The 13,425-nt window shown below is 39.3% G+C and overlaps 1 protein-coding gene across 10 annotated transcripts in view; it reads right to left on the bottom strand.

Annotated features, from left to right (window-relative positions):
* Nucleotides 1-4,149: 4,149 nt before the first annotated feature.
* Nucleotides 4,150-13,425, bottom strand: part of LOC106058060 (fatty acyl-CoA hydrolase precursor, medium chain-like) — a 42,118-nt gene continuing 32,842 nt past the window's right edge. For 8 of the 10 annotated variants that reach the window (XM_056023325.1, XM_056023330.1, XM_056023321.1 and 5 more), the window contains exon 2: nt 4,150-7,173. In XM_056023325.1, the coding sequence (XP_055879300.1) occupies nt 5,384-7,111 (1,728 nt within the window). In that variant the 5' untranslated portion in view covers nt 7,112-7,173 and the 3' untranslated portion in view covers nt 4,150-5,383. Of the gene's footprint in view, nt 7,174-11,007; nt 11,132-12,424; nt 12,430-13,425 lie in introns of those variants that run through there. The other 2 variants (XM_056023329.1, XM_013215437.2) reach the window with 2 other exon arrangements.

Genomic DNA, 13,425 nt, shown 5'->3' on the forward strand with positions numbered 1-13,425 from the left:
ATATTTTGCTTTTTATTTTTATTTATTTATTTTGTTTAAAGAAAAGATAAGAAGGTGTGGTCATTCAATAAAGAAACTAGCGACTTCCACTTGACGATCTATATTGAGTTGTTCATTGATTGATTTATGTTTAAAATTTAAAACGCCTTCACGTTCATAGAATGCAACAAGATCGACTTACACAAGAAATTCTGTATGGTGATCTAACAGAAGGAAGGAGCGCCGCAACATGAATTCGCTCTTCAAACTCGACACTAATAACAGTTGGGGAAAAAATGGCGCTGGATAGATCCCCATGGAGAGCGAGCATAAAGGAAGGAGTCCTGGGTTGCTCAACAGTAGGCCTAGTAGAAAGAAAGGTAAAAGTGCAACAGCCCCTGGTGATACCAACATGTGAGTCATCATGTGACCCCAGCTGCGTATCAAGGATTGGCCTCTTTAGTCACACAAGAAGTTGCAAAGGGAAAAGATCGTTTCTTGAGACGGAAAATGCCACAGCATTAAGATCATATTTAACATAGACGATTTAGATCTATCTTGTGTGTGCTTTTAGATCTAGATCTAGTCTATAGTCTAGCTACTAGACCATACTCATAGCACGAACATAGATAATTGATTAACATGCATGACTAGATTGACCTAGGAACACGCGTAGGGCGTAATCATCTTCTTTTTTTAAAGTAGGCCTAACGTCTGTATTTCATAAGATCTCCCAGCATTGTCGCAAACATAGGCTACAAACTCTCGTGTAATTCCATACACGACATTTCTTTCGGATCGTAAATTGAATTTTGTGAGGTAAAAAATGCCCTTCACTGAGTTAATGGAAAGCATGTATCTCTCTGTGCTAGTCGGGCGGAACCTACGGCGCTACTGATCCCAAACAATATCGGATATTCCGTTCCTTTGGTCACATCAGCGGCGTGGAGAGGGGGAAATGATGTGTGGGCGACATCGTTTGTTCTACGAGATGAACCATAGTCGTTACGGCTGAAGGAGGTCAACAATTAGGCTATATCTCACTGGTGCCGACGGTAGGTAAATCAACAAATATGCTCCTTCAAAGCCAGCTTCTTGCTCGGGAATGCTCGAGGGGACATGAAAGATTGAATTCGGTCGATGGAGAATATGCTTGACGATGTGGAGGCAGATCTACAACAGCTTGGGGGTTAGGGCGTGGAGACGAAAGGCCCGAGAGAGATCTGAATGGAGGGGTGTGCTGAAGCAGATCTACAACAGCTTGGGGTTAGGGCTTGGAGACGAAAGGCCCGAGAGAGATCTGAATGGAGGGGTGTGTTGAGGCAGATCTACAACAGCTTGGGGGTTAGGACGTGGAGACGAAAGGCCCGAGAGAGATCTGAATGGAGGGGTGTGCTGAAGCAGGCCAGAGCCCACATGAGCTGCAGCGTCACTGGGATGGATGGATAGATAATATGCAACTGCTGTAAAAACAAAAGGAATTATGGAATAAAGGACATTTTCACACTTTAGGCCTGTACCTGCTGCGTGAAGGACATAGCCTGGTAACTATAAAATTAATATAGATTAGCATAGAAAATGTGCAACACTCGTAGCATGAACTAACACCGAATATTCAAACTCTTTTAAACAAATTAAACATAAATGGGAGATGCGCAGACTGGTAAAGCGCCTGGCTTCTGAACCGGGGAACCTGGGTTCGAATCCTAGTGAAGACTGGGCTTTTTACTTTCGGGATATTTAGGGCGCCTCTGAGTCCACCCAGCTCTAATGGGTACCTGACATTAGTTGGGGAAATGTAAAGGCGGTTGGTCGTTGTGCTGGCCACATGACAATCTCTTAAACCTTGGGCCACAGAAAAAAAGATGACCTTTACATCATCTGCCCTATAGATCACAAGGTCTGAAATGGAAACTTAAACATAGGGCTAGCTAAACCTGTGTTTCCCAAACATTTTCCTTAACGGAACACTTCGCACATTCGGAGTATTTAGCGGAACACTTCGCACATTCGGAGTATTTAGCGGAACACTTCGCACATTCGGGGGATTCAGCGGAACACTTGGTGGCTTCCTTTTAAGTTAATTATTTCCCTTGTTTATGAAACATCTATTCAGTTTGTGAAACACTGACCCTATAGATCACAAGGTCTGAAATGGAAACCTAAACATAGGGCTAGCTAAACCTGTGTTTCCCAAACATTTTCCTTAACGGAACACTTCGCACATTCGGAGTATTTAGCGGAACACTTCGCACATTCGGAGTATTTAGCGGAACACTTCGCACATTCGGGGGATTCAGCGGAACACTTGGTGGCTTCCTTTTAAGTTAATTATTTCCCTTGTTTATGAAACATCTATTCAGTTTGTGAAACACTGACCTATAGAGTATACACTGAACTGTAGTGGGTCTACATAGATTGAAATGAAGATTGGTTTGTAGTCTGTATTAGCTCAGACCTACTCAGGAAGACAGGAGGGGTTGTGACGACGGGCACAGCGCGAGAATATTGGTAAACAATCCGAAGTGCCTACCACGTGATCTGATATCCATGTTTTGTTGTTGTTGTTGTTATTATATTATGTGTGTCTTTCAAAGTGTATTTTTTAAAAATAATATTATTTATTATTTGCGAATGAAGGAATGTGATTTTTTAAATCGGTTGTCGTTCTTTTTTTTTAATTTTGTGTGTACATCCGTTTCTAGCTCGTGGAAATAATGTGTTGTTAACATTTGGTAGTTCTGTGTTTTTTTTTTAATTCAGTATTTTACAGCCAAAACAAGAGGAACGTGGTTTTTTTAAAAAAAAGTGTTTTAATATATACAGATCCCGCTTCGTAGTCGAAGATGAGCACATTTCTCATTTCCTATAAACTCAAAGATGGCTATGGAGTCTAATCCTAGCTTTGAAAAGCTGGCCACATGGGTAGGCTGGGTCTGCTGCAGATATGCCTGCTTCTTTTCTCAGCTTGTGTATTTTTTTTTTGGTGGGAACTGTTTTTTTTTTTTTTTTTGCTGATGGTTTACACCTTTTGCATAATATCTTGAAAGTCCAACACTGACGGCTTCACGCCATGTGGAGCGATCGAGCGGTAACGTTTCGCATTCCATGAATGTCAATCTCACGCTCCTTGATGGAGCTCTTAAGGGTGTCTTTGTCACGCTTGTGTTGACCCCCCCGCCCCTGAGAGTGCTTTCCTGCACGCCCGCAACCTTCACCTTGTTTTATTTCTCACTTTATTTTGATTTATCTTAGAGAATGAAATGAACATTTAAAAACAAACAAACAACAATTACAGAGTCAGAGGCCCAGCTTAGAAGATCCACTCTTTGCATGGAAGAAGACTCCAGGCAGAAATGTGCTTTCTTAATGAACAGATGAGCAGACGTCACCAGAGCCTGCCTTAGATAATTTGGGGCCCTAGGCGAAATGAATTTGGTTTCCCAAAATGAAATAGAAAAATCTTTCTACATAATTCTCTTCATGGCTCAACAGGTTGGACACCAAGAAGTAATGGAAAGGTCACTCATTTCTTCAAGTCGGACTAGAGTTACCCCACGTATTTTTAGCGGCGAAAAAAAAAGAGGATTTGGGGAGGGGGGGGGAGGGAACAAGTAGGCTAATCTACTTTGTAATCACCCGTCACTCAATAGCAGGGCTGGACTTAACCATTGTGGGACCCTATTCGAAACGGATTTCGCGGGGCCCAGTTTGGGTAGGGAAACGGATAATAAGTGAAAATTAAGAGTTTGTATTAGAAAATAAATTCGTCTTTGCATTTTATTCATTCTTTACTACGTACAGAATTATTTTACGAGCCTTGCGTGTAGCGAAGTCATACAGTATTTCATAAAAATTATTATATTTCCTACATAGATCTTTCTCAATAGCAAGAATTAGCCTACCAAATGTTTCAATCTATCTACGAGTATTTTTGACCTCAAGTAATTCTTCATTAGTTTTAGGCGCGAGAAGCCTCTTTCACCAGATTCCACAATTACGAGTATTTCATAATGCCGTTGTTTTTTTTAATCGTTCGTAGAGTTGGCGTTTTCCATATTGAATGACACCCCAAAATGAGCAGAAAGAAGGGATATTTGTGTAAAGGTTACCTTCAAAACTAGGACATTCAAAACAAAACAAAACAAAAAACAACAAGAAAACGCCATGTTTAATAACAATGACTTTATAATATTACAATTAAAGAAACAATATAACATAAACAATATATTGATATAACAGTCTAAAACAATGACAGTGCTAAGTTCTTTGGTATAGTGTCAGTCTATGACGTCATTACTTGCGCTAAACTACACAGTCATAGTGTTCATAACATTAGTTAGTCCAAGTCGCATCTACTATATTTAAGAGAAAATATAACTGATTGATCACGAGATCTCTTGAACTGTCGCACGTATCCGCATCAAATTTCGTACCCAAGTTCCTTTTACCTCCTAGGTGCTCACTAACAACCCTATTGGTCAGCTTCGCAACCTGACGACAGCTATTCGCATTTCGGCATTTCCCCAAAGGCCGCAGTGTAAATAGAAAGCATGAATGCCATACATTTTATGGCAATATTTTTTTTCTTTTTCCCCAAGTCTACTTAGTTTTTATATGCCTTACGTCATTTCCGCTTCCTGTTAGATACGCTCTAAATAAAACAAAAAAAAAAAAAGACCAATCCTAATATCATTAATAAGATAGATCTAGAGGCTTTTTCTGTTTTCAAGCGAGAGAGAGAGAGAGAGAGAGAGAGAGAGAAAGAGGGAAAGAAGAGAAAGAGAGAGAGAGAGTAATGATACCAAAAACAGATGTAGAAAGTGGAACGGGAATGGGTCATTCCATTGGGGCCTTTGGATAATGCTTTTTATTCTGTAAGCCTGAGACTGATGGTATGTAGAAATGCATTCGGCGTCGAATACCGTACCTTGTTGGCTTTAAGAATTGAGAAGCCGAAGAAAAGTCATTTGAGTGCGTGCATGTTTCGGGGCGCATTGTGAGGCGGATTTTTTCCAGTTAAAGTCAAAAGTCTATGTCGGAGAAATAACGATGCGCAGGTGTTCCAGAGAGCGATTAGAGAGAGACAGACGGACAGACAGACAGAAAATGAAATAGAGAGCGTAGAGATACACTGACTCATGGGCTTAAAAGTGTGTTAGGTAGTTCGTTGAAAAGAAAAGAAAAAAAAAAGGAGTGTTTCGGACATAATTATCTATATAAAGACTGGGAACACATCAACGGACGTGGCTGGTGTTTACTGCTAGCATTTTATATATCGTCTGCGTTGTGTTAGCCTATTCGGCTAAGTGTCTAGTCAACAAATTTGACAGTGCCTGTTTATTTGTGCCATTAACAAAGTCATTAAAAAAAAAATCATGCTCAGTCTCTGCTTACTAGAGTTTCAGACATCAATAAGCCGTGTTACTACATCCAACCAGAAATGCGCCCTGTATTTGTAAGGTGCAAGTCTAACCGATGGGATGACATCGAGGCGGAGGTAAAGCTGGGAGCTGGGATCGAACGCAGGCCAGCCAGAACTCACGGCGGACCCGGGATTAGAGTTATTGGCGAAACTGGTCAGAAGATCAATAAAAATGTCGGATAGATGAGTCTGGACAGCACTGGTCAAATTGTTGCGCGGCAGCTCGTAAGCCACATCAGCACCGTGTATCAAACACTGGGGCCTGCTTAAATCAGTAATAGGCGGGCAATAGTCAAACAAATAGAAAAAAACTCTGGGGCTATGCTGGGAGCATCCAGTATTTGAGCTTGATGAGGAACACCGTGATAAAGCCAAAGCAGTTTCCACAGCGGGCACATAGAAAAGCAAGTCTGCAGACATATCTAATACATTCTGCGCTGTACTAACATTCGCAGGATTTATATTATAAAATGTATACACAGCGCTTTTTATTTTTTCTGTAGCGTTCATAGCGTTGTATCTTCTGTTCAGTAAAAAATCCAACATATCACTTGCGAAACCCGGAAGACCAATCATATCTAGAGAGATTTGACGGAGAAAATTGTCCGAGATTAGTCCCCCTTCATTGTTTAAAACACCGATAATATAATCTTTATCATATGCGCCAACACTCTTTAGGTACGTGCTGTTGGAAAGAAGGGCCAGCGGCTCTTGCGGGATGAATTCTCCATCAACAGCTGGTTCCCAGATAAAGTCCGCCTGTCGTCTGGCGGTCGAAATGTTGAACGAAGACGGCTTACTGTTTTTCAGTATGTCAGCGATGCTGACCCCACGCAGACATTGCGCCAGCTGGCTAGAAGCGGCAGCCGCTTCGCAGCCAACCATTGCGGCGAATTCCCGAGCTCTCAGGGGCGCATCTCTCGACAACAACGTGGTGGCGGTGCCACTCTGAAAGATGGCTTTGTTGAAGAGACTCCCAGCGGCTGGAGACAGCGCCAGCAGCGAAGCGCTAATGGATCCCGAAGACTCTCCAAAAACAGTGATGGAAGAGTCGTTACCAGCAAAGTATTTTATATTTTCCTTGACCCATTTTAAAGCCATTTGCATATCCCATAAGCCATTGTTGGGCGGCAGATTGGCGTCTAATGTGGTGAGAAATCCAAAGACACCCATCCTGTAGTTTACGCCTACGATTATGACATCGTTGCGGGTCACCATCTTGATGGGTTCCGGAAAAGCACTGCCCGCCACGAACCCTCCGCCATGTAGCCAAACCATGACAGGATATAATTCCCGTGCGTTGATGACAGGAGCGTTACCAGGGACGTAGATATTAAGATACAGACAATCTTCGCCATAGGCGGCGTCAGTGCTCTGCCTAGTGATAGACCAACACGAGGGCTTATACTCTTCACTGTTGATGTACTCCGTCCCCGAAAGCGAGTCCGGTGGCTGCGGACGCATGAATCTGAGCGCCCCCAGAGGCGGCTTGGCGAAAGGGATTGCTTTGTAAGCCACGTAACTTTTCCCGTTGAAGATGCTGGTCCCGACGGATCCCAGTATGCGTCCCGCCGGAGTGACGACTGAAGGAGGCACGGCGGCAGCGTCTGTCCCGCTAGTGTGACCTGCCCAGGCAAGAGACGAAAGGGCCACAGCTAGTCCCACAAAGAGGGCACTCATGATGGCGCCAAATATCTTCCAGCCCATTGTTATAGCACACTTCCCTGGAGAACTGCTGGCTTGAGAAGCGTATGTCGACTCAGGTTTCTCTGAAAATAAATAACAAATATGCTGTTTAGATTTTTTTTTTTTTGCGAGGCAATATTTATAACGAAATATGGAAGGAATCAGTTTGTAGGCTACAATTTTACAAATCATTACTTGTCCATAAAAAAAAGAAATTTAACAAAAATTAACAATAATTCTTAGCCTAAAAAAAATAATAAAAAAAATATTGAAACGAAAAGAATATAGATCTCTAAAGTCACTTGTATATTTGAAACTAATATTAAAAAATAACAAAAAATAACAACAACTATAGTGTACAATGTAAATAATGTAAACAAGCACAAGTGCAAGAGAAGAGAAATCTTATCCAAGAGGAAGAACCACACGATTCTCAATGCTGCATAATTTATCTCCCTTTTTCTATATATAACACAATTAATTTATTTACATTAATTTATTAAATATCTAGTTTTGTAAAATTTATTCAGATATTGTCATCGATATTGAATAAATAATGCAAAATTTCAACTTGATCCGAGAACGGTAAGTGAAAGAGAAACGTATACAAAATGTATAAGGGGAAAAAACTCTACACATACAGTCGCATCTGTTATAACTGTTGGGTTTATTTCCCTCTTTCGATACCAAACAAAATAATCAATTACCAATAATTAATAACAAAAAAACATGGGTTAATTTTTTTGGGATTGATTCATGTTCTGTTAGGTACTACAAATAATTGTGTAAAGTTGAGTTTGAGTTTTGAGTTTTTTTGTTTTTGGGAGAAATGACGTGTACACAAATCGTATCACATAGAGTGGGTTGATATAAGCTTTGTAAAAAAAAAACAAAAAACAAACTATTATGATTGTTGATGTGTGTTTTATATAGGTTGCACCACTCGATGTTTGGGAGTAACATCCCTTGTAACTGTTGTTGTCAACCAAAATGGCGTAAGATTAGACAGCTGAATTGTTGTTTAGCTTATACCTAGAGTTTTGTTATGTTTTGTTCATGTTAATCAACAATGATTACTTATATATGCATTAATGTATGCCCAGAGAAGAATCAAAATTGACTAGAGTATGCCTATTAGTAAAAGCGCTGACCAAGAGCCTGGAGTTCCAAAGATTTAGCAGAGTTCTCCTATTAACATGTATCATATGGATAATATGGCACTTTTTTTTTTTGAAGTTACGTCTGTGAGTCTGATGTGAATGTACATTCTTGGTTTTCTATAGTTATAATGTTTTGTTTGGTGTAATGCGCAAATTGTAAGACAAATTTCCTTACGGATAATAAAGATTATTATTATTATATTACAAGATAAGAAAGATAATTTGTTTTGAAGAAATGTCTTTAATTTATAAGATAAGATAATAGTTTGTAGCAGGGCTAAATTTATACTTATATTCTAAGGCTATAAAAGAAGGCGCTGACTGGTAACATAGACTAGAAGTAGATTTGTAAATGTAAGCCAACTAAGCAGGGGCGGACTGGCTGTATGTGCAATGGAGCAAATGCCCGGTGGTCGGTACCCAAGTGTGCCGGTAGGGCCACCGAAGAGGCCGCAAGAATGCCACTAAAATGTTTCAAGATTTATAGTGTTCTCTTAAAAGGCAACACTTTGAGCGTCATGATTAAATAAAAATAATTGTTACACTTTCAAGTCTAATACTAATCTAAAAGCATTGTCGTAGATATCCTTCATCCGTATATCGTGCTTCTAGTAGACGTCTCTAAAGGATAAACAAGAAAATTAAGGCCTTTATTTCTTATAGAGATCGACGTTAGTGTGAACCTATAAAGGGATCAACAACAAAGTCCCAAGTCCTATAGAGGACATGTCCAGTCATATACGAATTCTTTTTTAGTTTGATGGAGTTGGCCCGCTACGAAGTCCTTCACAAATCACAATTATTTATCACGAACAGTGTTGAAATTTGTTGATTGGAATCAAAATGCAAAAGAATCTAAAAAGAAAGGAGCAGAAAATAAGTAATAATAACTATTGCTGGAATGCTGTGCAAAACAATATTACAAAGAGAGTTTGTGTTATCACACAAACTCAGAGGCGGCCCCCATCGAATTCACCAATGGACCAGGAATATTCAAGCCAATGAAGCCATAGTCTTGTTTTGATCGTTTAAAGTAAACAAAAATAAATTAAAATCTTTGGATTTATTTTTCACATAAAAGCAAACAGGACGACACATCGTCTTTGATAAAACTCTTCTAACTCTTCTGGAATAAGTAGAGTAACGGTAACCAAAGAACTTTTTTAAAATTTTCGGGATCTTCGGGCGCCTCTGAGTCCACCCAGCTCTAATGGGTACCTTACATTAGTTGGGGGAAAAGCGGTTGGTCGTTGTGCTGACCACATTACACCCTCGTAAATCGTAGGCCACAGAAACAGATGACCTTTACATCTTCTGCCCTATAGACCACAAGATCTGAAAGGGGAACTCTACCTCATGACTACTGGGTAATTGTGAACTATGACCTTTCGCATCAGATTCACTTTTTAATGTTTACATAATAAATAAATCTGCACCCCCCTAAGCAGTAAGAAGATAAGCTATATCTTAATAATTTATAGATCTGAATTTATGAATAAACAGGCTTAACGCCATAAGAAACACTAATGCCAAGACGACAAAGTTATTGACTTATGTCAAAATACTAAGAAGCTTTGCTAGAATAATGAGATTATCTTGACAGCATTTGTTTTATTGAACGTAAGGATATTAAAAACAAGTGGACATGTTCTGTTGTGTATGTTTGTAGCCAGATTTAAGATGCAATCAAACTAGGTTTCAAAGTTATTGAGAAAGCAGTATATGAGAGTAAAGTTCTCTTTCAGACCTTGCGATCTACAGATCAGATGCTAAGATCATCTGTTTCTTTGCCAATGGCTAACAGCCTTTACTTTCTCAACTTAAGTCAGGTACCCGTTAAAGTTGGGTGGACCCAGGGGAGCCCTAAAAATCCGGAAATTCAAAATCCTAGTCTTCACCGAGATTCAGACCCAGGACCCTAGGTTCAGAAGCGCTTAACCACTCAGCCACCCATCCCTCATGACCTTGTGGGATGGACAGTTAAAATAATGGAGGATGAAGAGTTGTATTTGTAAATTGAAGTTTATGTCTGAGAAAATGGCGAGGAGTGAAAGTGAATAATAAACAATATATTCATTGATGGTGGATCTTCAGATGTCTTGAATGTGAATGCTAATGTATATGGTAGCAAGAACTTTTCAAAATAAGAGATTCCCCATTCCAAGTGTTATACTTTATTCATTTAGTAATAGCGCTTATGAGATAGTTTCAAAATCATCTAATAAATTATTCATATACTAACTACTTTCGATACATTATTAAAATTTACACTATGATTTTGAGGTCAGGTATGATTGGAAGCTCATGTTGTTGCATACAATTTGTGAGCCGGATTGTATAGAAATACCCGGGCCGGTTTTGACACCCAGTCCGCCCCTGCAACTAAGTACATAATACAATAATATCGTATGTAACTCAGTGTCTAGTCCAGCGGTTCTCAACCTTTTATGCTCGGCGACCCCTTTTACAATCCCCTACTCTGCCGCGACCCCCCGCCCTCCCCCCACACCCCCCACACACATACAGCAATATAAGAAAAAACAAAAACAACCAATATTTTCGATGGTCTTAGGCGACCCCTGGCTAATCGTCAATCGACCCCCAAGGGGGTCGCGACCTACAGGTTGAGAACCCTTGGTCTAGTCTATTCTAGATAATATGATCTAGAGTCTAGATCTACATTAATTCTAGAATTACATATAAGAGATTTAAGATAATCTTTTCAATAATTGTAAATAGAAGAAAATACCAACTCACTCATTGTAGTTTAGAGTACGCCCACAATGCAAAGCGTATTTTTTTTTAAAAAAAGGGGGTCTACATGAAAGATGATCAAACAAGAAGCACGAGATCTAGTTCCACTGCCATTAAACGCTAAGCTCTCTGGATCTAAACTTTCACATGGCGAGCAGAAGATCTTCCTCGAATGTTTACGTTATAGACAGAGCCGGCGTGGAGGTTAATTTTTATGACGTCATTGTTTAGATGTTAAGACAGCGTACGAACAGATAAAATGTAAAAGTTAGTGAACGCTGAAGTCCAGAATTGTTTTATTTCGCTAGATAGTAAAGAACGGTAAAAATAAAAATAATTTAGGAGAACATTATGGAGTTCATCTGTATACTTTTAGGACAGTGTTTCTCAAACTTTAGCATGTGACGGCCCATTATATTTCGTTCGTGGCCCGTTTTTGCCTGTTTAAAGGTCTGGAAAGGGTTTCGAGAATGTAATGAAAAAGAAAAGAATCCTAAAGACATTATTTTAACATAATTTTCAGGTTTTTCTTGGCATTCCTAGAGCCTATTGACATAATGTTTGGGATACAAATGGACCTAATGAATGCTCATTAATTCAAAGCTAGTATGAAAGAGTGCGTTGTAGATCTGGTTCAAGTCTTAATTAAGTACACAACCTGCTTTTCGTAGTTAGCAATAGAATTCCAACACGATTTTTATCATAGTGGGGGTTGAGTGGTTAAGCGCTTAGCTTCTGAACCGAGGTTCTCGGGTTTGAATCTCAGTGAAAACTGATATTTTGAAATATCGGAATGTTTAGGGCACCTTACTTTAATAGGTACCCGACATTAGTTGCAGAAAAAAAAGGCAGTTGGTCCTTGTGCTATCCACATGACACTCTCGTTAACCGTTGGCCATAGAAACAGATGACCTTTAACTGTCCCGAAGATCTATAAGGGGCACTTTTTTTTTTTGTCATAGTAAGAACAGAGTAGGTCAACTAGGGTAAAAGAACTGGACAGGCCGGTATTGAAGTGTTTTCCTGTGTTCTGATCTGCAAAATGCATTCTCCTGGCGTTCTATAAAATACATTAAAAACGAAGGTCAAATAAGGAACAACGCAGCACTGGCCAATACTAGAGAGGCTAAAAACGCAAAATACCTAGGTCAGGTGTTATAATAAATGAAAAACTGTCATGGAATCCACATACTGATGAAACTATAAAAAAAAAATCAAACGAAGCATTAGGGTTTATTAAAAGAAATTTCTATAAATCAAATAAGAACATAAAACTAAAATGTTATTTAATCTTGGTTAGGCCAATAATAGAATATGCATCCTTTGTTTGGGACCCCTCAAACCAAGAAAACAATAAGAAACTGGAACAGACACAAAATAGAGCAGTGAAATTCATAACAAACGAATATTCACATTTGACTAGAATAACACCTTTAGTAAAATCACTAAATTTAGAAAGCCTTCTGGACAGAAGACTCAAAAGTAAAGTATCAATTATACATAAAACACTGAACCATAATCTTCAAATACAAAAGCAAAATTTAATAAAATACTCAGAAAGACACAAAGATAAAGGCACATTCCTCGTCCCATATGCTAGGACAAATTTGTACAAATACTCCTTCTTCCCTAGTGCTATTAGAGCATGGAATGGGTTGCCTGAGCTAGCCAGGAAAACCAGTGGCTTGGCAAAATTTAAGTCATTGGTTAATATGCATGACTAAATGCATGACGCGTAGGACGTAATCATCTTCTTTTTTGAAGTAACGTCTGTATTATATAAGCTAAGAGGCATTCGTAGATCTATATCTGTAACGGATATTATCGTTGTAAGATAGTCTCTCTTGTCAGGACTGAGTTCTGGCGTGGCCTCCTCTATATCGAAAGTGTCGGTTTTGGTCAGCCAGGGTCTCCTGCTAACTTTAAAGGAGAAGGGGATACTTCGGTTGTTGACTTCAAGATTGCTTTTGTTTTGGTTTGTTTTGCTTTGTGAGATGTTTGTTTTTTTAATGGAATGCAACTCATAGTTCGACGGTGTGGTTTTTGTTTCTAGCCCAGGACAGTTGGACTCTGGTTTCTACATTTGAAGTAGGCCTATTGACTTTAATTATTGGGCAGCTATTACTCAGTCCATGGGATAGTGTTCTTTCAAATTTGTATTAGATATTTCTATTGCCAGAACTGTGCCTGTACTTTACTTATATTCTCAATAAAAAAGTCATTATGTCCGTGACCTGGTATTCTGTCTTTATATTTGTCGTCACGATTAGGGTTAGGGTTACTGTTGATGGAATGTTATAGGTCAGGAAGAGTTGTGCCCATGCACAGGGGAAACTACTCCAGTAATCAAGATGGCTAATTAAACTTGTTTGTGTTTACCTGAGAGTGTTCTTATTTCAAGTGTATTTATATTTAAGTGTC

Source organism: Biomphalaria glabrata, chromosome 3 (genome assembly GCF_947242115.1).
Source record: "Biomphalaria glabrata chromosome 3, xgBioGlab47.1, whole genome shotgun sequence".
In the NCBI taxonomy this organism is placed as follows: domain Eukaryota; kingdom Metazoa; phylum Mollusca; class Gastropoda; family Planorbidae; genus Biomphalaria; species Biomphalaria glabrata.